This window comes from Schistocerca nitens, chromosome 1, assembly GCF_023898315.1.
Source record: "Schistocerca nitens isolate TAMUIC-IGC-003100 chromosome 1, iqSchNite1.1, whole genome shotgun sequence".
NCBI classification, from domain to species: domain Eukaryota; kingdom Metazoa; phylum Arthropoda; class Insecta; order Orthoptera; family Acrididae; genus Schistocerca; species Schistocerca nitens.
In genome coordinates, this window is record NC_064614.1 from 152,594,215 (window position 1) to 152,621,062 (window position 26,848).

The 26,848-nt window shown below is 45.8% G+C and overlaps 1 protein-coding gene across 4 annotated transcripts in view; it reads right to left on the reverse strand.

The window, feature by feature from the left end:
• Window positions 1–26,848, reverse strand: part of LOC126243824 (caspase-1-like) — a 233,608-nt gene that overhangs the window by 61,888 nt on the left and 144,872 nt on the right. For all 4 annotated transcript variants that reach the window (XM_049948194.1, XM_049948193.1, XM_049948191.1 and 1 more), the window contains one exon: window positions 523–701. In XM_049948194.1, the coding sequence (XP_049804151.1) occupies window positions 523–701 (179 nt within the window). The remainder of the gene's footprint in view (window positions 1–522; window positions 702–26,848) is intronic.

Sequence of the window (26,848 nt, forward strand, 5' to 3'; positions counted from 1 at the left end):
ACCGCATGTTGCAGGTCCTGTACGGGCCTTTCTGGATACAGCAAATGTTCGACTGCTGCCCTGGCCAGCACATTCTCCAGATCTCTCACCAACTGAAAACGTCTGGTCAGTGTTGGCCGAGCAATTGGCTCGTCACAGTACGCCAGTCACTACTCTTTATGAACTGTGGTATCGTGTTGAAGCTGCATTGACAGCTGTACCTGTACACGCCATCCAAGCTCTGTTTGACTCAATGACCAGGCGTATCAAGGCCGTTATTACGGCCAGAGGGGGTTGTTCTGGGTACTGATTTCTCAGGATGTGTGCACCCAAATTGCGTGAAAATGTAATCACATGTTAGTTCTAGTATAATATATTTGTCCAATGAATACCCGTTTATCATCTGCATTTCTTCGTGTTGTAGCAATTTTAATGGCCAGTAGTGTAGTAACAACATGCACAAACAAATGCTTGGTTGGCACTAAACGAATATATTTCACAGATTAGAAGTATGAAAATATCATCACGCTGTGGCCAAGATACCTGTATAAAGAAGAGTTTCGGCTTCCCGGCGAGAGTGGGGCACTGCCTGGCTGTGAACGGCTCCCACAGCTCGCTGACGTAGTAGTCCCGGTCTCTGGCGTGCAGCTTTCCGTCCCTCTCACCGTGAGTGAGCACCGCCACTGCGACGCAGTCGTAGTTTCTGTGGTCCTGGTGAGCCACTGCAGTCACAGAATAAATACCCGAACTGCTCAGAACCACTCACTGTAATTATTTTCATTATTTATTTACTTTTTCTCAAGAAGGTGCTCAAATAATCGATGTGAAATTGCTAAACTATATGGCGAAAGTGAATTACGAATTACTTCACATCCAAGACGTTTAAGAAAGTGTGTATCAACGAACTTAACACAGACTCATAGTTGAGAAATGTAGTGCGGACTAGGTACAGGAACAAACAAATCGAGTCAAAAGCGAACTCTGTAATAAACCTTATATGCCTCAACTACTATGTTCAATGAATTTATGAAGATGTTTAGCTTTTCGTTTATTTTACGTTGAGCACATAATTAGAAACGAATGTTGTGCTGTTCAACTGGACAGCAACTCAGAGAGGGAATTAATTAACTTTGTTTATAGTCAAGTTGCCTGCACTTAATCTAATAAAGGTGACAATCCCATCTACTTGACACCAGCTAGGTGGTTGGTCCTCTTGAACACCCAAGTAGCCAAGTAACAAGTCTCTGTGAGTCTTCAACACTCGTTGCGTTGCGTTCATCATTATTCATCCAGCTCTCTCTCTCTCTCTCTCTCTCTCTCTCTCTCTCTCTCTCTCTCTCTCTCACACACACACACACACACATGTGTACACACACCCCATTATCTTATCTTAATGCCAATTCAGATTGTTTGGAAGACTTTCTCGGGACTCAGATAGTGTTGTATCATTCCAGGAATGTGTGGATGTAAAGTAATACACAAAGGTTGTCCACAAATGATTGAATGTGAGCTTATCTTTTGTGATACTGAGGTGGGCCCATTGCCGGAGACCACACAGTAAGACGTTGCTGCTCTGGGAGGGATAGTATGCCGTAATGACGTACCTAACGTAGAAAGCCTCTTCGGATTTGCTGCTGGATCCTAAAATCAACTCGATTCAATATATCGGCGATCCAACTGTTCGCCATCTTCAGGAGAAGCTGCTTCTGACGATGAGTCCTGCTGAGAACTGATGCCAGGCTGAATTTTTTTTTCTTTATTGTGTTTCGATTCCCCCCAAAGGGGGCCGGCTGGCAGTAGCTTAGTACCCCGCTCTTCAGCCTATAGAATTTGTTTTAAAAAGATGAAGATAATAAATAATAAAAGCAGGCGATAAAATCGGCGACTTAAATGGTAAAATGGCGGAAAAATGTGGAACTTAAAACATAAAACAAAGGGTTGATGATGCTAATAAAATACACTTGAATCAAACACGTAAAATAATATACAGACAATTAAAAAAACACAGCGACAGTCTGATTTCTGTTCGCAAGAGATATAAAATTCACACCCAGCGACAGCATGATTTCCGTCTGCAACACTTTGGGAAGACGCACAACATTGAACATTCACTTGAACACTGCACTAAAAAGTTGGCACAAATATGACATACCACAGCCGAGGGCAGACAGGCGGAACCTGGGCAGATGATGGGAAAGAAAAGGGGGGAAGGAGAGGAAAACCGAAGTGGGGGGAGGGAGGAAAGGAGCCGATGGAGGATGAGGACTCATAAGAGGGGGGAGGAGGACGGGCAGATGCGACAGGGAGTGGAGAAAGGCAGAGGAGGGGAATACAACAGGACTCGGGGGATGGGGGGGGGAGAAGGGAGGCAGAGAGAGGTTAGGCGAGGAGAAAACAGGATGGATGGAAGGGGGGAAGAGGGAGTCTGGGGAAAGGACAGAGGAAAGGAAGGGGGGGGGGGTGAGGATCAGAGTTGACAGGAGGGATAAATGGAGGGAGAGAGGGCATGATCCAGGAGGGGGAGTTGACGGAAGCCACCTTGGGAAAGGAGATGAAGGGTGTAGAGATGGAGGGTTGGGGGGACATAACAGTGAAGGCGCGGCAGAGGTTGGGGGTTGGAGAGGAGAGGAGCAACCAGAGGATGAGGGGGATCAAGGCGGCGGGAGGTGTAGAGTATGCGGATATGTTCGAGGAATAGGAGCAGATGGGGGAAAGGAATGAGGTCGTAGAGGGGACGGGGATGCCAGGCTGCAAATCGACGTCCTTATATAGGCGTCCGTACGGTACATGGCGCATGCCCCGCCCTTCATAATTCATGACAGGTGCGTGGAACATCGCCGTCATACGAGGCTACAACAGCCGGAAAAATCGGCGGTAGCAGAACATTGCTTAAAGGTGGGACACGTTATGAAACTGTGGTACTTGCCAATGTCTATAAAGAAGCAAATGAAATTAGGTTGGCGGATAATTTAATTAATAGAGACAAGGCGTTTCCTCTTAGCAGGACATGGAAACCTGTACTATCCTGCATCCAAACAGAACTTTCTTCGGTGCAGTCAGTCTGAGTGCTCGAAAATCGTCTCTGAGTGCGATATATCATTGTCTCCGGTGTTCTACTAAGGGCGACACCATCTGCCCAATCTTGGAGAGCAGCAACTGTGATGGGCTGCACATGAACCGTGTACGGTACAGAGGTATATATAGGACGTCGATTTGCTGCCTGGCTACGCCCTTCGTGTCAACTACATCCGTCTGATGGCCTCCTTCCTCTCCCGTCGCCCCTCCTATGTTACCATCCATAATGCCAATTCCCACACCTTCTACACCTTTGCAGGTGTGCCCCAGAGCTCTGTCCTCTCCCCTCTCCTCTACCTCTTGTACACGGCAGCTATGCCCCCCCCCCCCTCCTTCAGTACACCTCTTGCAGTATGCCGATGACACCACATTCCTTGCCCTCGCTCCTACCCTACAACGGTCCCAACGCCTTCTCCAGACTCACCTTCACCTTTTTGTAGCATGGTGTAACCAGTGGCTCCTGAAAATCAATACTTCCAAGACCCAGGCAATCATCGTGCTCCCTGCCGCCGTTGGATAAGCAGCTGCAGCAGCAAGTCGTATACTCCTAGCTCACTCATTTCTTACATAGTTTAATTCTTAATTTCTTTGAGTGTTTTTGGTACTTGCATTGTTTGATACATAAATTTCGGGCGTATTATAGTATTTGAGAGTTGTAGCATCGCGTTTTAGTACCTGAATAGTGTAAATTCGCGTAGTCGTTTGTCTTTATTTTGAACGGCCAGTGTCGGTTGGTCACAGTCAGTGTGCTCCCTGCCGCCGTTGGATAAGCAGCTGCAGCAGCAAGTCGTATACTCCTAGCTCACTCATTTCTTACATAGTTTAATTCTTAATTTCTTTGAGTGTTTTTGGTACTTGCATTGTTTGATACATAAATTTCGGGCGTATTATAGTATTTGCGAGTTGTAGCATCGCGTTTTAGTACCTGAATAGTATAAAATCGCGTAGTCTCCTTCCGCTGCCGAGCAGTGTGTCAGCAGTGCGTTAGTAGCAGCATTACTGCATTTACTAGGCAATCTTGTATTTTAATAACCGTTTAAATTTTGTCGATTTGTTTGCGCTCTCTGTAGATTAGTTCAGACGTTCTTTGCAAAACAGTTTTTAGCATGGATAGGGACTGCAACTGCTGTGTTCGGATGCAGGCTGAGTTGGCATCCCTTCGCTCCCAGCTTCAGGCAGTGTTGGCTTCGGTCACACAGCTTGAGGCTGTTGCCAATGGGCATCACTGTGGGGGTCCGGATGGGGGTTTGTCGGGGACGGCCAGCTCGTCCCACGCATCCCCCGATCGGACTAAGACTGTGGTTGCCCGGGATACTGCCCGCATTGAGGCTGATCCCTCACCTGTGGTAGAGTGGGAGGTAGTCTCAAGGTGTGGCAGGGGGCGAAAGACATTCCGGAGGGCTGAACGGAAGGCCTCTCCAGTTTGTCTGACGAACCGGTTTCAGGTTCTGTCTCAGGCTGATACTGATCTTCGGCCTGACATGGCTGCTTGTCCTGTTCCAGAGGTTGCCCCTCAGTCTGCAAGATCCGGGCGGTCGCAGAGGGTGGGCTTACTGGTAGTTGGGAGCTCCAACGTCAGGCGCGTAATGGGGCCCCTTAGAGAAATGGCAGCAAGAGAGGGGAAGAAAACCAATGTGCACTCCGTGTGCATACCGGGGGGAGTCATTCCAGATGTGGAAAGGGTCCTTCCGGATGCCATGAAGGGTACAGGGTGCACCCATCTGCAGGTGGTCGCTCATGTCGGCACCAATGATGTGTGTCGCTATGGATCGGAGGAAATCCTCTCTGGCTTCCGACGGCTATCTGATTTGGTGAAGACTGCCAGTCTCGCTAGCGGGATGAAAGCAGAGCTCACCATCTGCAGCATCGTCGACAGGACTGACTGCGGACCTTTGGTACAGAGCCGAGTGGAGGGTGTGAATCAGAGGCTGAGACGGTTCTGCGACAGTGTGGGCTGCAGATTCCTCGACTTGCGCCATAGGGTGGTGGGGTTTCGGGTTCCGCTGGATAGGTCAGGAGTCCACTACACGCAGCAAGCGGCTACACGGGTAGCAGGGGTTGTGTGGCGTGGACTGGGCGGTTTTTTAGGTTAGATGGCCTCGGGCAAGTACAGAAAGGGCAACAGCCTCAAAGGGTGCGGAGCAAAGTCAGGACATGCGGGGACCAAGCAGCAATCGGTATTGTAATTGTAAACTGTCGAAGCTGCGTTGGTAAAGTACCGGAACTTCAAGCGCTGATAGAAAGCACCGAAGCTGAAATCGTTATAGGTACAGAGAGCTGGCTTAAGCCAGAGATAAATTCTGCCGAAATTTTTACAGAGGTACAGACGGTGTTTAGGAAGGATAGATTGCATGCAACCGGTGGTGGAGTGTTTGTCGCTGTTAGTAGTAGTTTATCCTGTAGTGAAGTAGAAGTGGATAGTTCCTGTGAATTATTATGGGTGGAGGTTACACTCAACAACCGAGCTGGGTTAATAATTGGCTCCTTTTACCGACCTCCCGACTCAGCAGCGTTAGTGGCAGAACAACTGAGAGAAAATTTGGAATACATTTCGCATAAATTTCCTCAGCATGTTATAGTCTTAGGTGGAGATTTCAATTTACCAGATATAGACTGGGACACTCAGATGTTTAGGACGGGTGGCAGGGACAGAGCATCGAGTGACATTATACTGAGTGCACTATCCGAAAATTACCTCGAGCAATTAAACAGAGAACCGACTCGTGGAGATAACATCTTGGACCTACTGATAACAAACAGACCCGAACTTCTCGACTCTGTAAGTGCAGAACAGGGAATCAGTGATCATAAGGCCGTTGTAGCATCCCTGTATATGGAAGTTAATAGGAATATAAAAAAAGGGAGGAAGGTTTATCTGTTTAGCAAGAGTAATAGAACGCAGATTTCAGACCACCTAACAGATCAAAACGAAAATTTCTGTTCCGACACTGATAATGTTGAGTGTTTATGGAAAAAGTTCAAGGCAATCGTAAAATGCGGTTTAGACAGGTACGTGCCGAGTAAAACTGTGAGGGACGGGAAAAACCCACCGTGGTACAACAACAAAGTTAGGAAACTACTGCGAAAGCAAAGAGAGCTTCACTCCAAGTTTAAACGCAGCCAAAACCTCTCAGACAAACAGAAGCTAAGCGATGTCAAAGTTAGCGTAAGGAGGGCTATGCGAGAAGCGTTCAGTGAATTCGAAAGTAAAATTCTATGTACAGACTTGACAGAAAATCCTAGGAAGTTCTGGTCTTACGTTAAATCAGTAAGTGGCTCGAAACAGCATATCCAGACACTCCGGGATGATGATGGCATTGAAACAGAGGATGACACGCGTAAAGCTGAAATACTAAACACCTTTTTCCAAAGCTGTTTCACAGAGGAAGACCGCACTGCAGTCCCTTCTCTAAATCCTCGCACAAACGAAAAAATGGCTGACATCGAAATAAGTGTCCAAGGAATAGAAAAGCAACTGGAATCACTCAACAGAGGAAAGTCCACTGGACCTGACGGGATACCAATTCGACTCTACACAGAGTACGCGAAAGAACTTGCCCCCCTTCTAACAGCCGTGTACCGCAAGTCTCTAGAGGAACGGAGGGTTCCAAATGATTGGAAAAGAGCACAGGTAGTCCCAGTCTTCAAGAAGGGTCGTCGAGCAGATGCGCGAAACTATAGACCTATATCTCTGACGTCGATCTGTTGTAGAATTTTAGAACATGTTTTTTGCTCGAGTATCATGTCGTTTTTGGAAACCCAGAATCTACTATGTAGGAATCAACATGGATTCCGGAAACAGCGATCGTGTGAGACCCAACTCGCGTTATTTGTTCATGAGACCCAGAAAATATTAGATACAGGCTCCCAGGTAGATGCTATTTTTCTTGACTTCCGGAAGGCGTTCGATACAGTTCCGCACTGTCGCCTGATAAACAAAGTAAGAGCCTACGGAATATCAGACCAGCTGTGTGGCTGGATTGAAGATTTTTTAGCAAACAGAACACAGCATGTTGTTATCAATGGAGAGACGTCTACAGACGTTAAGGTAACCTCTGGCGTGCCACAGGGAAGTGTTATGGGACCATTGCTTTTCACAATATATATAAATGACCTAGTAGATAGTGTCGGAAGTTCCATGCGGCTTTTCGCGGATGATGCTGTAGTATACAGAGAAGTTGCAGCATTAGAAAATTGTAGCGAAATGCAGGAAGATCTGCAGCGGATAGGCACTTGGTGCAGGGAGTGGCAACTGTCCCTTAACATAGACAAATGTAATGTATTGCGAATACATAGAAAGAAGGATCCTTTATTGTATGATTATATGATAGCGGAACAAACACTGGTAGCAGTTACTTCTGTAAAATATCTGGGAGTATGCGTGCGGAACGATTTGAAGTGGAATGATCATATAAAATTAATTGTTGGTAAGGCGGGTACCAGGTTGAGATTCATTGGGAGAGTGCTTAGAAAATGTAGTCCAGCAACAAAGGAGGTGGCTTACAAAACACTCGTTCGACCTATACTTGAGTATTGCTCATCAGTGTGGGATCCGTACCAGATCGGGTTGACGGAGGAGATAGAGAAGATCCAAAGAAGAGCGGCGCGTTTCGTCACAGGGTTATTTGGTACCCGTGATAGCGTTACGGAGATGTTTAATAAACTCAAGTGGCAGACTCTGCAAGAGAGGTGCTCTGCATCGCGGTGTAGCTTGCTCGCCAGGTTTCGAGAGGGTGCGTTTCTGGATGAGGTATCGAGTATATTGCTTCCCCCTACTTATACCTCCCGAGGAGATCACGAATGTAAAATTAGAGAGATTAGAGCGCGCACGGAGGCTTTCAGACAGTCGTTCTTCCCGCGAACCATACGCGACTGGAACAGGAAAGGGAGGTAATGACAGTGGCACGTAAAGTGCCCTCCGCCACACACCGTTGGGTGGCTTGCGGAGTATGAATGTAGATGTAGATGTAGATCGTAGGTCGTACCACTCGCTCCGTCTGGCTCCTGGATTTCTCCCTTACCAGCTGCGTCCGTCCTGTCCACCTCTCCCCCACCCTCACCTACCTTGGCCTCACCATTGACCGTTACCTCACCTGGATGCCTCATCTCCTCTCCATCCAATCCAAAGCCCACAACCGCCTCTGACTCCTAAAACTCCTCTCTGGCGGGACATGGGGGTTGGACCCCTCTACCATCCTCCACACCTACAAATCCTTAATCCGTTCCATCCTCTGTTTTGCCAGTCCCGCCTGGATATCCGCCACCCCCACCCCCCCAAATTCTATAAGTCCCTCCAGATCCTTGAGCATCATGCAATACGCATCGCCTTCCGTATATGACTCCCATCCCCCACACGGATCCTCTATGACCTCATTTCTTTCCCCCATCTGCTCCTATTCCTCGAACATATCTGCATACTCTACACATCCCGCCGCCTTGATCCCCCTCACCCCCTGGTTGCTCCTCTCCTCTCCCATTCCCGTCCCCTGCCACGCCTTCACTGTTGTGTCCCCCCTACCCTCCATCTCTACACCCCTCATCTCCTTTCCCAAAGTGGCTTGCATCAACTCCCCCTCCCGAATGATGCCCTCCCTCCCTCTATTTTCCCTCCTATCAACTCTCATCCTCACACGCCCTACTTTCCTCTGTCCTTTCCCTGGGCTCCCTCTTCCCCCCCTTCCATCCTGTTTACTCCCCACCTAACCTCTCCCTACCTCCCCCCCCCCCCGAGTCCTTTTGTATTTCCCTCCCCACTTCCTGTCGCGTCTGCCCAGTACCACCCCCCACCCCCCCTCTTATGGGTCCTCATCCTCCATCGGCTCCATTCCTCCATACCCCCCTTCGTTTTTCCTCTCCTTCCCCCCTTTTATTTTCCCATCATCTGTCCAGTTTCCCCCCCCCCCCCTGCCCTCGGCTGTGGTATATCGTATTTGCCAACTTTTTAGTGCAGTGTTCAAGTGAATGCTCAGTGTTGCTCGTCTTTCCAAAGTGTTGTGAACAGAAATCATGCTGTCGCTGGGTGTGAATTTTATGCCTTTTGCGAACAGAAACCAGACTGTCGCCGTGTTTTTCAATTGTCTGTCTACTATTTCACCAGTCTGCTTCATATGTATTTTATTAGCGTCATCATCCCTTTGTTCTATGTTTTAAGTTCCACGATTTTTCCGCCATGTTACCATTTAAGTCTCCGGTTTTGTCGCCTGTTTTTATTATTTATCATCTTCATCTTTTTAAAACAAATTCTGTAGGCTGAAGAGCGGCATACTAAGCTGCTGCCAGCCCGCCCCCTTCGGGGGGAATCGAAACTCAATAAAGAAAAGAAAAAAAAAAAAAACGCTGCCTGGCATCAGTTCTCAGCGGGATTCATCAGCAGAAGCAGCGTTCTCCTGAAGATGGCGAACAGTTGGATCACCGAAATATTAAATAGAGTTGATTTTCGCCAACCTGAAGAACTTTTCAAGATGTATATGAAGATAGTATCTGTTCCCGAATGAGCAGATACCATTGATGACCGTGCAGCTTCTCTACAATGAAATGATAATTAAATCGACATCCTAGCAGCAAACAGGCGTTGATAAACATCATTGGGGACATGTTGAAAATGTGTTCCCCGACCGGGACTGGAACCCGGGATCTCCTGTTTACATGGCAGACACTCTATCCATCTGAGCCACTTTCTTGTGCGAACGCACACGCTATGCCGCAACTCGTACGGGACTTGGTAGATAAATCTGGCACGAGTAATGAGTGTGATGGGCAAACATCTATTAGGCGCACTACGAATGTAGGCGCACTTCCTCTGTACCTTCTGTGGCTCAGAAGGATAGAGCGCCTAGCGCCTGCTATGAAAGGAGGAGATTCTGGGTTCGAGTCCCGGTCGGGGCACACATTTTTAACATGTCCCCAATGATGTATATCAACGCCTGTTTGCAGCTATGGTGTCCATTTAATTATCATTTCAGGTTTTCAAGACTTATACGCCGGGAAAGCCTACGATGTCACACGTACCTACTCTAGTTTGGTCGATGACAGCAACTGCATGGGGACCACAAAAGAGTAAAGTAGTTTGTGGAAATAAAGTTGTAAAGTGTTACATGGCCACAAAACTGGCATTTCACTTAGATCAGCTTAACTTAAGTTAAGCGGATATTTACAGCGTAATCTACATATGAATATCCGAGAATAGCCCACATTTAGACAAACTGAAAATATATAGTTCAGGATTCACCAGAAGAAAAACGTCAGGTTAGTAGACTTGAAAACATAACGTTATATTTGTGTTCAGTTTTCTTACAAATATTGGACCAAAACATTATGATCTTCCACCTACTGATGCAAAACTGAATTGCAAAAGTTCACTTCTTCGGCAGCGAACAATGACTGCAGGCTAACAGACTGAAACTCGTGAAAGGTGCCATGGCAGTGGGAAGAGTTGTGGGCAGAGCGTTGGTAAGGGCGGGGATACGAGTGGTACCGTCGTCAACCGGCCGTCTGAAACCCCCACAAATGGAACTGATGTGACTGCTGATGGTGCTGTTGCGCCAAGCGTGTTAGTTTCCGGCGATAATGAAACTGTTGTTGAGTGAATTAGTTGTTACTATTGTTGTAAAGCAACTGCCCAGTGTAATGTTTTATAGGAATATGGATATGAATATGAATTATTGACTCAGTCGCAGATAAAGCAACTGACAGGCTTCATTCCATCGGTAGCATACTGGGTGAATGCAATGAGTCTGCAAAGGAACTTGCTGCAAAATGGATCAGTGTCTGGATGACCTGGGATACCATGACCCAATAGGTTTCTTTTTTGCTGTAGTCTAATATTGATTTAATATTTTTTTTCATTAAATGAAACAATAAGTTCACTGTTACCAGTCACCGTTTTATTTATTTCCACGACGCGTTTCGAAGGTTTAAACCTCCATCATCGGGTGGATTTACATTAGTAAGTATTACATTTGTGTGTGTGTTGTGTTACGATTTTTGGAGGAACTTGTGGCACTGCCTAGTAGAGAAACGAGACACTATTTCAGAATATGGTTTAGGATAACTTTTGACGAAAAATTAAACTGATATCTAATGGTAAATATTAAATAAGTAAACTACAGTACCTTCAGTGATCACAGGTTCCTTTTGCTGTCGTAACACATCACATGTATACTGCCACATTTGTAAACAAATATGGCGTCTGGAATCAGCTGGGTGCAAAGTTCGTATAACAGAAGTGAAGACATACTCGCAAAGTGCAAAGAATATACATCATAACAATATTATTACAGAATAATTGCTTTAAGCATTTGGCGGTGTTTGTTTTGAGGGGTCAAATATATGTGTGTGTACTTCAGGTCGTATATAAATCCAATTCTGACAAGTTAGAACAGCAAACATTCGTACTCGTTTATACAATCAGGTGAAATGTTAAAATGGCTTAAACTTCATTCTTATTGATAACAATTAGGTGAAATGTTACAGACTATAATTACAATGATAATATTGGCTACAACAGTAAAATCATACATACATTACATTCTTTGATTGGGGTTAATAGACAGATGTGAAGTGAGGGGCTAGAGGCAGAAGGAGAGGTAGAGAGAGAAAAAGTGTGTGTGTGTGTGTGTGTGTGTGTGTGTGTGTGAGTGAAAGGGAGAGGGAGAGGGGGGGAGAGGGAGAGAGAGAGAGAGAGAGAGAGAGACAGAGAGAGAGGAAAAAGTGATTATTGAGAGGAAACATTTACATGGCAAGGAGTCTTAAGATTGCATGTTGCATATAGTAGCTGCCTAAAGGTTGGAGTAATACATTGGTTAATGCTATGAAATATGCAGATAGATATACATTTGTGCCAGTAGTTGATGTACATACAGTTTTAAGCTGACAAGGGGTACAAGCTGTTGGTGTGATGAATTATCTGTGAATGAGGTCAATCTCGTGTACTCTTGGCAGCTGTCAATATTTATGGTAAATATTAGGTGTGTGTGTGTGTGTGTGTGTGTGTGTGTGTGTGTGTAAGTGTGTGTGTGTGCATTTTATGAGTGTAGGCAGTCGCTGAAAATGGAGATGATACTATTGTAAATATTGTCATTTTTGTCATTTAAGATAGATTCTGGTTGTTTCATTTGATGTTTGTATATTTGGAGTGTTTCAAGGATGTCTAGTTTTCTGCCTTTTGGTTGGATGTGTAGGATGCTAATACTTGTGTTGTTAACATGGTGTTTTGTTTCATGCAAGTGTGTAGCTATTGCTGATGTGTGATATTTTTTGTTTTTTAGTGCTGCCATGTGTTCCTTGAACCTAATGTCAAATGATCTGCCTGTCTGGCCTATGTAGAAGCAGTCACAGTCCAAACATTCAATTTTGTACACACCTGTGTGATGAAGTGGGTTTCGTGTGCCGATGTTGTGGGGTAACTTCTGTCCAATCTTGTTGTCCGTTGTAAAGGATATGCTTATGCCTTTCCGTTTGAAGACATTGGCAATCTGGTATGAAATGTTACCCAGAAAGGGGATTGTATCCTTTCTGCCTTTCTGCCCTCCAATACTAAATTTGTGACCCCTTGATGCCTCAGAACATGTCCTACCAACCGGCCCCTTCTTCTTGTCAAGTTGTGCCACAAACTCCTCTTCTCCCCAATTCTATTCAATACCTCCTCATTAGTTATGTGATCTACCCATCTTATCTTCAGCATTATTTTGTAGCACCACATTTCTAAAGCTTCTATTCTCTTCTTGTCCAAACTATTTATCGTCCATGTTTCACTTCCATACATGGCTACACTCCATACAAACACTTTCAGAAAAGACTTCCTGACACTTAAATCTACACTTGATGTTAACAAATTTCTCTTCTTCGGAAACGCTTTCCTTGCCATTGCCAGTCTACATTTTATATCCTCTCTACTTCGACCATCATCAGTTATTTTGCTCCCCAAATAGCAAAATTCCTTTACTACTTTAAGTGTCTCATTTCCTAATCTAATTCCCTCAGCATCACCCGACTTAATTCGACTACATTCCATTATCCTCGTTTTGCTTTTGTTGATTTTCATTTTATACCCTCCTTTCAAGACACTATCCGTTCCATTCAACTGCTCTTCCAAGTCCTTTGCTGTCTCTGACAGAATTACAATGTCATCGGCGAACCTCAAAGTTTTTATTTCTTCTCCATGGATTTTAATACCGACTCCGAATTTTTCTTTTGTTTCCTTCACTGCTTGCTCAATATACAGATTGAATAACATCGGGGAGAGACTACAACCCTGTCTCAATCCCTTCCCCACCACTGCTTTCCTTTCATGCCCCTCGACTCTTTTAACTGCCATCTGGTTTCTGTACAAATTGTAAATAGCCTTTAGCTCCCTGTATTTTACCCCTGCCACCTTCAGAATTTGAAAGCGCGTATTCCAGTCAACATTGTCAAAAGCTTTCTCCAAGTCTACAAATGCTAGAAACGTAGGTTTTTTTCTTTTCTTAATCTAGCTTCTAAGATAAGTCGTAGGATCAGTATTGCCTCACGTGTTCCAACATTTCAACGGAATCCAAACTGATCTTCCCCAAGGGCGGCTTCTACTAGTTTTTCCATTCGTCTGTAAAGAATCCACATTAGTATTTTGCAGCTGTGGCTTATTAAACTGACAGTTCGGTAATTTTCACACCTGTCAACACCTGCTTTCTTTTGGATTGGAATTATTATATTCTTCTTGAAGTCTGAGGGTATTTCGCCTGTCTCATACATCTTGCTCACCAGATGGTAGAGTTTCGTCAGGACTGGCTCTCCCAAGGCTGTCAGTAGTTCTAATGGAATGTTGTCTACTCCCGAGGCCTTGTTTCGACTCAGGTCTTTCAGTGCTCTGTCAAACTCTTCACGCAGTATCTTATCTCCCATTTCATCTTCATCTACATCCTCTTCCATTTCCAGAATATTGTCCTCAAGTACATCGCCCTTGTATAGACCCTCTATATACTCCTTCCACGTTTCTGCTTTCCCTTCTTTGCTTAAAACTGGGTTTCCATCTGAGCTTTTGATATTCATACAAGTGGTTCTCTTTTCTCCGAAGGTCTCTTTAATTTTCCTGTAGGCTGTATCTATCTTACCCCTAGTGAGATAAGCCTCTACATACTTACATTTGTCCTCTAGCCATGCCTGCTTAGCCATTTTGCACTTCCGCTTTAATATTATACAAGATATATTTCTTTAGCTCGAATATTATAAATAAATGTAAATGTCGTGTGACTAGGGCCTCCCGTCGAGGAGACCTTGCGCCGGGTGCAAGTCTTTCGATTTGACGCCACTTCGGCGATTTGCGCGTCGATAGGGATGAAACGATGATAATTAGTACAACACAACACCCATTCCCTGAGAGGAGAAAATCTCCGACCCAGCGGGGAATCGAACCCAGGCCGTTAGGATTGACAATCTGTCGCGCTGGCCACTCAGCTACCGGGGACTGACAGTTAAACTATTATAAAAAGTCAAGACGGTCACACTCAATCACTTTCACAAGCTATGTTTCCACACAGATTAAAATAAGCCAGAGTTGGACATCACCTTCGGTAATGTATTAGGACATATGTTAATATCTCCCGACCACATTTATTGTCACCTTTCTCCTTAAAAGTTTTAGAAAAGATAATGTATTTAAGAAGTGCTGATCAAATCTGAAAATATAAGATTCATTTCGGATAATTTCTATATTAGTGTTATTGTACAGTACCTTCTTTCAAGGATCTGCTTAAAAAACTAGACGTACTGACAACATCGTCAGTACACATTTGCCGTTATTGTTAGGAAACAGTCACAATTCTGAAAACAGTATTAACATTAATAAATATAACATTAGAATCAAAAGTAGCCTTCAATGACTACAGTTCATCGTTATTGTTGAACAAAAACTTGCAATGCTTGTAGCTTTAAAAACATTTAATCCTGTAGTCAGTGTATGGAAGGTGTCGGCAGATAATGAAAACATTGTTAAAAACCAATTGGTATCATTACTTCTTCACTATTCTTACCACGTTATAAATGAACTTTTCGACAGAAAACATTTGTATGAGGTTGAACTACATTTCTTAAATTTTATCGTAGAATTTTATCGTATTCAGGTTATGGGGATATCGACCCCTATGCAACACCCGAACGTCTCTGGCCAGGGAGAGCAGAGGATCTTTGGAGAGAAGTAGGAGGAAGACAGTGCATTCTCGACCAGCGTTCAGTGTAGACCTATTGTATAGTTTCCCATCCGAAACAAGTGTGCTACGTAAACCGTGTCGCATATCCTTGCGACCTGTTCCTACGACATCACGGTCCACGCGTCCTACTCTGGTAATCCCGCACCTGTCGTGAGACGCACCTTAAATTCGCCTCTCCACGTTAACCAGGTTCGGTGTGTAACGTCGCGACAGTGTTGTCATTACAACACGCGTCATCCATCTCGCCGACCCGGATTTTGGTGCCCAAAGGACTACAGGGCACAATGTGTAAATACGTTGGTGGAAACCGAGTAGATCTACAGCACGCACCTCGTACCTACGGACAACGCCGACCTAACCACATCTCAATAGTGGCGGCCAACAACGAATCTGCTCTTGGACTTTGAGTACAATTCTACCACAGACAGTTTTCTTAACCAGCAAAGATTGCAACAGAACTGTAAGTACACTTTCGCGTCTTCCACGCCACGAAACCGATACAAGCAATCATTTAACTTGTCGCCACAACCAATGGGGCGTCACAAACAATCGACAGCCATGTTGCCTTTTGCGCCTCAGAGGTACAACTCGCACCTCCAACTACCCCCTCACCCAGATTAATGGCTCGCGATGGTGCGCTGCAGACCGGCCGATGTGGCCGAGCGGTTCTAGGCGCTTCAATCCGGAACCACGCGGCTGCTACGGTCGCAGGTTCGAATCCTGCCTCGGGCATGGATGTGTGTGATGTCCTTAGCTTAGATAGGTTTAAGTAGTTCTAAGTCTAGGGGACTGATGACCCCAGATGTTTAAGTCCCATAGTGCTTAGAGCCATTTGAACCTTCTTTTTTTTGTGCGCTGCATTTTCGAAGCAACCGGCATTTTAGACGATGATTCAATGTATGTCACCCAACTCTGTCACTGGCAGGACAAGTTGAACTAATCAGTGACATTATCCTGTCGCCATCACACAGCCGGCCGGTGTGGCCGAGCGGTTCTAGGCGCTTCAGTCTGGAACCGCGCGACCGCTACGGTCGCAGGCTCGAATCCTGCCTCGGGCATGGATGTGTGTGATATCCTTAGGTTAGTTAGGTTTAAGTAGTTCTAAGTTCTAGGGGACTGATGACCTCAGATGTTAAGTCCAATAGTGCTCAGAGCCATTCGAACCATTTGCCACCACACGTAAACAAGTACAACACAGCTAAGAGCGCGCTCTTGCACAGACTTGCGCGGAATTAGCCGAGCGGTCTAGGGCGCTGCACGCTCTGAGCACTATGGGACTTAACATCTATGGTCATCAGTCCCCTAGAACTACTTAAACCTAACTAACCTAAGGACAGCACACAACACCCAGTCATCACGAGGCAGAGAAAATAGGGCGCTGCAGTCATGGACTGTGCGGCTGGTCCCGGCGGAGGTTCGAGTCCTCCCTCGGGCATGGGTGTGTGTGTTGGCCTTAGGATAATTTAGGTTACGTAGTGTGAAAGCTTAGGGACTGATGACCTTAGCAGTTAAGTCCCATGAGATTTCACACACATTTGAACATTTTTGAACACAGACTTCCTTGAACCCTGGATCAAAAGCTACAGCAGGCTATCTACGAACAGCAACTCCACGACAACATGCCCTCACAACTTTGGCGTTGCCTCCGCACAACTATTGATAGTACTTTCATGACAGATACAACTTTATAGACCGTATGGATTCTCAAATTAGCGGCCGACTTGCAACTAAAGTGCGCGTCATTTATGACGGCGGTCGAGTTTAGGTTCGTTCTGCGCATCTGACGTCACAAAACACAGTCAGCCAATGAACAGAGAACGACGTTGCCAGAGCTCGACTGCAGTGCAGATCACGGACGAGTGTCTTCAGTTTTAGAAACGTTCAGCCATAAATAATGTAATTGAACAAAAGCAATGTCTTGATAGCAGACTTTCTTTTATAGGAAGTTTGGAAAAAGCATTCTTTATACCAATTGCTTCATATTCTATTAATTAATTAAACCAAACAAGCAATAAGCCTCCTAATTCAGGCAATAGCAAGGAAAGGTGTTTGTATCATTCTCACTAACCGCTTTTTCGCAATAAAGAACAGCAGTAATTATTCATTTCCTGTTGTACTTCGACGAAACGTGAGTAATTCATAATCATACCAACAGTGTTTGTGGTATTTTGCGTGATATTTTAAGGTCCTCCGGGAGTTAAATTGACTGACGAGCTGCGTTAGCGTAATGGTTAAAGTGTATAGCTACTAAGCGAAAGGTTCTGAGTTCAACCCTTGATCGGTTCTTAATGTTTTCTTTATTTAAAAACAATATCGAAGTGTCTTACTTCATGAATTTTATTCGTTTGAATGTAATTTTTTGAAATTTCTAGTGGCAACTAAAATCGACCATACGGAAAGTGTACGCTATGGACGTACTCTGCAAACTCTTCAAAATTTCGTGCAATGGTTTACTACATCTAATGCTGCACAATAACTGCGTTGAACATGGAAACAAAATTAAGTCATTTATGGGGGGAAGGTACCAGTCAAGAAGATGTGTAAATATCAAATTTTTGGGCCAAATATTTTTTGTGAAATCGAATGATAAAGTGTGTCAAAGCAGTCGAAACACCATGTATCTGCACAGGCGAGCAGTGCAATGATGACAAAATCGCGCACATCGCGGAATGCGGGGAGCACGTCTCTGTAGCAGCGAAAGGGTTAATGCGGCCGTGGTGGCTTTACTTCATAAACTGCGCGCTCCCCCCTAAACGTAAGTTTGCGAACTATAGTATGGCGCTGCTGCTCTTGGCGCGTACAACTGGCAACGCAGCAATCTCCCGCATCTGGGCGGGCATGCGCGAACCGCCAAGATAAAAGAATTGAACTATAGCGATTGTTTGTACACGAGTCCGAGCCTGTAGGAAAACGACTCCTGGTAGCGGATCGCATATTCTCGGTGATAACGCCACCTGCAGATAGTAAACAGACTAACGGACGCCACCCGTTGCTACGCTGCGCCAATGAACAACGTCTCCCGCGCCGGCTACGAGGTGCATTCAAGTTCTAAGGCCTCCGATTTTTTTTCTAATTAACTACTCACCCGAAATCGATGAAACTGGCGTTACTTCTCGACGTAATCGCCCTGCAGACGTACACATTTTTCACAATGCTGACGCCATGATTCCATGGCAGCGGCGAAGGCTTCTTTAGGAGTCTGTTTTGACCACTGGAAAATCGCTGAGGCAATAGCAGCACGGCTGGTGAATGTGCGGCCACGGAGAGTGTCTTTCATTGTTGGAAAAAGCCAAAAGTCACTAGGAGCCAGGTCAGGTGAGTAAGGAGCATGAGGAATCACTTAAAAGTTATCACGAAGAAACTGTTGCATAACGTTAGCTCGATGTGCGGGTGCGTTGTCTTGGTGAAACAGCACACGCGCAGTGCAGGAAGGAATTTGTTCTTCAAAACATTTTCGTAGGATGCACCTGTTACCGTAGTGCCCTTTGAAACGTAATGGGTAAGGATTACGCCCTCGCTGTCCCAGAACGTGGACACCATCATTTTTTCAGCACTTGCGGTTACCCGAAATTTTTTTGGTGGCAGTGAATCTGTGTGCTTCCATTGAGCTGACTGGCGCTTTGTTTCTGGATTGAAAAATGGCATCCACGTCTCATCCATTGTCCCAACTGACGAAAAGAAAGTTCCATTCCTGCTGTCATTGCGCGGCAACATTGCTTGGCAACGTGCCACACGGGCAGCCGTGTGGTCGTCGGTCAGCATTCGTGGCACCCACCTGGATGATACTTTGTGCATTTTCAGGTGGTCATGCACGATTGTGTGCACAGAACCCACAGAAATGCCAACTCTGGAGGCGATCTGTTCAACTCATTCGGCGATCCCCCAAAACAATTCTCTCCACTTTCTCGATCGTGTCGTCAGACCGGCTTGTGCAAGCCCGAGGTTGTTTCGGTTTTTTGTCACACGATGTTCTGCCTTCATTCAACTGTCGCACCCACCAACGCACTTTCGACACATCCATAACTCCATCACCACATGTCTCCTTCAACTGTCGATGAATTTCAATTGGTTTCACACCACGCAAATTCAGAAAACGAATGATTGCACGCTGTTCAAGTAAGGAAAACGTCGCCATTTTAAGTATTTAAAACAGTTCTCATTCTCGCCACTGGCGGTAAAATTCCATCTGCCATACGGTGCTGCCATCTCTGGGACATATTGACAATGAACGCGGCCTAATTTTAAAACAATGTGCATGTTTCTATCTCTTTCCAGTCCGGAGAAAAAAAATCTGACGCCTTAGAACTTGAATGCACCTTGTACTACGACGCAACAGGAGGGTGACGTCACGCCACCTCGACAGCCGGTGCCACGCCATAACACGACCAATTTGTCTGCACCATCTGGCAGCGACGTAACAGCCGGCCCACGGCCGTCGGTCTGATGGTTTCACAAGTATTTCGGACGCGCCACTAGTAAATGTCCCGCTCCCTGTGAGCACCCAGACGACGTCAACAGACCATAGTAGGGGTTTTGACCTGCCACAATGGGCAAAGTCGCCCATCCCATCGACGTATAGCGCAAACTCACGTTACAATGACGACGCCCCCGCAAGGACGCCTCTTGATGCCTGATCCCAACACACAACAGAGCTTTTTAGTGGGACATAGGGTCTGACGTCAGCTCCTTGTCGCAGAGCAGCACGCCAACCTTCGAACTAACACTGGCACTCCTACTTCATTCGTTGAACAACTAGGAGGTACCAGCCTAAGGCACCACTACTCGCATTGTTCACCTGGCTATGAACCTTCAGTGCACCTGGACCTTTCATGTAGTACAAACGGCACTAATGCACCGTCCTACGGGCGATCTTATCGAGGGAATTTTTGCCCTACTTACTCGTTCCCATTCGTCTGAACATCTCTCTATCAACGACTCCTTCTCCGAAACCCTTCGCGAGTGCGTCGTACTGATGACGATATTTTCGTTAGTCACCAATGATACGTCGACTGCAACGCCCAATCACAGGTACTACGCATCGGAAACACAGATCTCCAGCGTCGCATTAAGGAGACAGGGGCAGCACTCGCGTCGGCACATGAGCACTCACGCATCGTAAGCTCTCAACAGCCAGCAGGAGCGCACAGCGTGCCACTTTCGACCACGCCCCCTCTTCTCAGTCACTTCCTGCACACAACAGTCATCTCGTCGCAGCGCCTGCAGACGTCAGCCGGCAACAATAACAACAACGCACAGTGTTTGTACACAGTGAAATAGACCACCTCCCATGCATCGGCACGCATATGAGAAGAGCGAGATGGAACTACGCAACAAATTGTGACTACTGATGTTCCTCCCATAGACCCTACTGTTTGTACCTTGAAGACATACAGACTCCTAAAGATGAAATTCGTAAATTTTTGGAAGCGGGTATTATCCATCCCTCAGACAGACCATGGACTCCCCACATTAAGCCCGGGCCCAAGAAAGGTGGTTCAAATGGTTCTGAGCACTATGGGACTTAACATCTGAGGTCATCAGTCCCATAGAACTTAGAACTACTTAAACCTAACCAACCTAAGGACATCACACACATCCATGCCCGAGGCAGGATTCGAACCTTCGACCGTAGCGGTCGCGCGGTTCCAGACTGAAACGCCTAGAACCGCTCGACCAAAACGGCCGGCCAGGAAAGATGGTTCACTCAGACTTTGTGTTGACTATAGGGCACTCAACTCCAGAACCGTAGGCGATAATTACCCTGTACCCAAATCCAGAACTGTATGTGACAACTCGCTGGCTCTATGGTATTCAGCGTAATCGATCGTAAGAGGGCATCTTTACAAATCCAGAACTGTATGTGACAACTCGCTGGCTCTATGGTATTCAGCGTAATCGATCGTAAGAGGGCATCTTTACAAATTCAATGCATTCTGACACTATCCAGAAATCGGTGATCGTCACCCCATCTAAACTGTACAAATATGTCTTCCTGCCATACGGCCTCATAGGACCGTAGCAACCTTTTATTTATGGACTACTACTATTTCTGCACTGCTATACCTGTCCTGATGATATACTCCATGTCCCCAACACTCACTACGAACATTCCAGCCACCTAGAAAATGTTCTAGCCCACTAAAACATGGTGGTATTGAGCTGTGGTGGCTCGCTCTGAGTCAATTTCCACATAAAGGATAATCTTTGGTCGGCTGTCAGTTGAGGAAGGTAGGTAGTGCTCAGCCAAAGCAAGGTTAGCTGGGTCATGGAGAGAAAGGTGGTCGGGAGTCAGTGCAGTGGAGTCAATTCCGCACAGGGCAGATTGGGAAGGCACATGCTTTACCGTGCAGAGTGGCGATTGCAACTGTTTTCCTGTGGAGCTGATAGTGGACTGGAATGGTCGCGATCTTCATCTTGCTACCGTGGATTTGTCATACGTTGCCATGCCTGCTAGTGTCTTAGTTTCTTCTCATCTTTCCAGATGCTTGTTTTTGGGCAGACTTGAGTGTGTAGATTTCTGCTACACTACTGGCCATTAAAACTGCTACACCACGAAGATGATGTGCTACACACGAGAAGTTTAGCCGACAGCAAGAAGATTCTGTGATATGCAAATGATTAGCTTTTCAGAGCATTCACACAAGGTCGGCGCCGGTGGCGACACCTACAACGAGCTGACATGAGGAAAGTTTCCAACCGATTTCTCATACACAAACAGCAGTTGACAAGCGTTACCTGGTGAAACGTTGTTGTGATGCCTCGTGTAAGGAGGAGAAATGCGTACCATCACGTTTCCGAATTTGATAAAGGTCGGATTGTAGGCTACCGCGATTGCGGTATATCGTATCGCGACATTGCTGCTCGCGTTGGTCGAGATCCAATAACTGTTAGCATAATATGGAATTGGTGGGTTCAGGAGGGTAATACGGAACGCTGTGCCGGATCCCAACGGCCTCCTATTACTAGCAGTCGAGATGACAGGTATCTAATCCGCATGGCTGTAGCGGATCGTGCAGCCACGTCTCGATCCCTGAGTCAACAGACGGGGACGTTCGCAAGACAACAACCATTTACACGAACAGTTCGACGACGTTTGCAGCAGAATGGACTATCAACTCGGAGACCATGGCTGCGGTTACCCTTGACGCTGCATCATAGACAGGAGCGCCTGCGATGGTGTACTCAACGACGAACCTGGGTGCACGAATGGCAAAACGTCATTTTTCGGATGAATCCAGGTTCTGTTTACAGCATCATGATGGTCGCATTCGTGTTTGGCGTCATCGCGGTGAACGCACATTGGAAGCGTGTATTCGTCATCGCCATACTGGCGTATCACCCGGCGTGATGGTATGGGGTGCCACTGATTACACGTCTTGGTCTCCTCTTGTTCACATTGACGGCATTTTGAACAGTGGACTTTACATTTCAGATGTGTTACGAACCCTGGCTCTACCCTTCAATCCATCCCTGAAAAATCCTACATTTCAGCAGGATAATGAACGACCGGATGTTGCAGGTCCTGTACGGGATTTCTGGATACAGAAAATGTTCGACTGCTGCCCTGGCCGGGACATTCTCCAGATCTCTCACCAATTGACAACGTCTGCTCAATGGTGGCCGAGCAACTGGATCGTCAGAATACGCCAGTCACTATTCCTGATGAACTGTGGTATCGTGTTGAAGCTGCATTGGCAGCTGTTCCTGTACACGCCATACAAGCTTTGTTTGACCCAATGCCCAGGCGTATCAAGGCCGTTATTACAGCCAGAGGTGGTTGTTCTGGGTACTGATTTCTCAGGATCTATGCACCCGAATTGCGTGAAAATGTAATCACATGTCAGTTCTAGTATAATATATTTGTCCAATGAATACCTGTTTATCATCTGCATTTCTTTTTGGTGTAGCAATTTTAGTGTCCAGTAGTGTACTTGGAAACCGCAGGAAATCTACGAACACTTCCTCCCCCCCGCCCCCCCCCCCCCCAAGAGAGTCTAGGCTGGAGGACTGTTTCGAATGTGGTGATGGGGAACATTTTTTAAGTGAGTTTCTTATAAAGCGTGGGCCAGAGGCAAGCAGCTGATGCCATCAGAAACATGCAATATGGTGTACCCGGCACCGCTGAGACAATGTGCTCTTTTTAGTGTGGTAACAGGTCAGTTTCTCCTCTGTGTTAGTGCTGAACTTAGCCAGGAACGCATTTGATTTGGGTAGCACCATCTCCCTGCTGAATTACAGTTGGTATCTCCAGTTTAGAGAATTGTGTAAGACGCCACTTTTGCGCGCCTCATCTCAGAGATGCAAAGCTGTCAATGGACAGATGTGCCTCTGGTAGATGAACTGCGCAGGAAGCTTAGAATTTCCGACTTCTCGTGGCCTACTAATGTATATTAAGAACTCATGTGTCAACGTTCTTTTGGGTTGTGACTTCATACAGCGCACTGACCTGGTTCTTGATTATACTAATAGACCAACCTTTTCTAAATGCCCAGCATTATTTTCCTGTCAACGTTTCCCAGGGGGGGAAAGTGTTCAGCTCAGCACTCGGGTTTCGTGGTTAGTCGCCTGGGACCAGTTGACGCTGGTCAGCTTTTGGAGATTCTTGGTCATTTCCCTGACATGCTTACTAATAAATTGAGAAATCCGCCTAACGGATGAGATCCCATTGCTGTAAGCTCTGTATAGGCTTCGGCCTCCAAAGATGAAGAATTTACATGAATGGGTGAATGTCATGACCTGTGATGTAGTGATTAGACCCCCCCCCCCATATTTCTGGTGCATAAAGGGCAAGGAGGGCTGGATTACCAAATGGTCGTGGACTATAGGGTATTAAAAGATTGTTCCACTGCCCATTCCTCTTCCTGACCTCTAAATTGTTTTATGTGCCTTGGAGGCGTTTTTTTCTTTACCATGCTTGACCTCGAACGAGTTTATTGCCATATTCCGTTGACTGAGGACACTGAACACTTTATTGTCTTTTGCACAGACTGGAATCTGCATGAGTTCAACTGGGTTGTTTTCAGGCTGTCGCTCGGAGCTGCTGTTTTGTCGCACATCTGGGATAATGTGTTGGGTGACCTGAAGTTTAAGTCAGTCTATAATTGCTTGGATGATGTTGTTGTCTATAGTGCCACATTTTCCAGACACCTTCAGTATTTGGAAGAAGTCCTGCTTCATCTTAGACGAGCTGGGATCACTGTTAAACCATCTAAAATCATATTGGTTTGGTGGCAATTAGGATAGACCAAGAGGTGATTCGGGGCTTACGAAAATTTCTTCCCGATAAGAATAAAAAAATGTGGCCAGGTTCATTGGCATGGCTAATTTTCTTTGTAAATTCGTTCCCAACTTCACAAAATTCGATTTTCTTCTTAATAACTTCAATAAAAAGGGTAATATTTTTTACTGTGATGGAAGTCTTTAGGCCTCCTTTGAAGCCATTAAGACAGCTCTCAACAATCCTCCTGTACTGGAGATTTCCAATTTTGAGTTCCCATTCATTGTTCAAACCGATGTCTCTAATTCTGGGCTTGGGCCATTCTCTTGCAAGAGCATCAAGGTGAGTGCTATTCGGTCACTTGTGCATCGGGGGGACTATCCCCTGTGGAGCTTAAATACTCAATGTGTGAGTGAGAATCTCTAGAAGTTCTTTTCTCTTTGGAAAAGTTCATGTTTTTTCTAGAGTACAAGGAGTTTGTAATGGAGACCGGCAGCCTCATCCTGGGCTACGTCTTAGCACGCTCCAGGAAGGTAGTCAGGATTCCGCGATGGGCAGTACATATCTGCACATTCCGTTTCAAGGTTAGGCATGTTAGAGGTCCAGATAACCTGACTGTTGACGCCTTGAGTCATGTTTGAAGAAAACCATCATAAGCGGGAAGGCCACAAAGCCCAGCAGGTTGCTTGGAAGTGTAGGGTGCTGAGTGAGGTACCATAATTCTTTGGAGATCTCAAAAAAAAAAAAAAAAAAAAAAAAAAAAAAAAAAAAAAACTCGTTTAGGGCTTCTTAAATCTGTCCATCAAACATAGGTTACTTAGTGGGGAGTTTGTGACAGTGTACTCCTTAAATAGTCATTGTTTGTCATAGGAATTTGAGGCGACGAATCCTTTAAAATTTGTTTACCTAAGGAGCTGCTACCTCTGATACCCCATTATTTTCATTATTACTTGCTGGGTGGGCACTTTGATCATTTTAAAACTACTGCCAAAATAAAAGAACATGTGACATGGCCTTCCCAACATAGGGATATTCAGCATTTACTGTGAGAATGTGAGCTGTGTAAGACAGTTAAGCCCAACTCCAACCCACGTAAGGGTTTTTGCAGTCAACCCAGGAGGGCCATGCAATGTATAAAAATTTTTATTGCATATGTGAGTCCCCTTTCTCTTAGTCGAGGTGGGAATCGTTACATTCTTGTTGCAGCTGGCGCCTTTTCTCAGTTTACCTGACAGTTGAGGGGTGATGGCAACCTTGTCTATATACCATTTGTCTAAAATGGGAGGTCATGGCAGCCTTATCTACAGGGTAAAAAATATTTAAACCGGCAAACTCTGGGAGGTTGTAGGGGACACCAAAACAAATATATCATTTTTTCCTATGAGGGTTATTTAAACAGGTAGAGGCCGTATTACGCTCTTCAGTTGTTAAAGGCCGTATTACGATCTTCAGTTGTTAGAGGCCGTATTACGCTCTTCAGTTGTAGGCAACTGCTGTCCACCAGTGTAGTAGTGCATTGTCTCTGTTTACTAATGGAGCGATACAAAAAAATGGTTCAAATGGCTCTGAGCACTATGGGACTTAACATCTGTGGTCATCAGTCCCCTAGAACTTAGAAGTACTTAAACCTAACTAACCTAAGTACATCACACACATCCATGCCCGAGGCAGGATTCGAACCTGCGACCGTAGCAGTCGCGCGGTTCCGGACTGTGCGCCTAGAACCGCTAGACCACCGCGGCCGGCAGGAGCGATAAACCTGGAGTGAGTACACTGATATGGTTGGTGCTTACTACGTAGCACACCACAATGGACGAGCTGCACAGCGGGTTTATCAACAACAATATCCTAATCGCCGTATCCCGCATCATACGACCTTTGCTGCTGTGTACCAATGTCTGCGTGAGACCGGGTCATTTAGCAAATTACCTGGACAGGGACGCTGTCGCACGGTAAGAACGCTGCAATTTGAGGAAGCTGTCTTGCAGCATGTGGAGCGAGATCCTTCAATCAGCACTCGTGCAATTGCACTTAACATGGGAGACGAATCAGACGAATGTAAGAACAGTCCTTCGAGAGCATTTGTTACGTCCATTCCACTTACAGCGTGTCGATAACCTGGAACCAGTTGATTATCCACCCAGAGCACAGTTTTTGCAGTGGTACCTGGAACATTATGAAATGTATCCTACATTTCCATCCTCTGTGTTGTTTACAGGTGAAGGAACTTTCGGGCGTGCTGGAGTCTTCAACATGCACAATTCGCACGTTTGAAGCGAGAATAACCCACATGCCACAGTTACTAGCGCTCATCAAGTGCGGTTCTTCGTTAATGTGTGGGTCAGTGTTGTTGGGGACTGTTTAAATGGGCCGTATCTGCTACCTAGGCCATTAA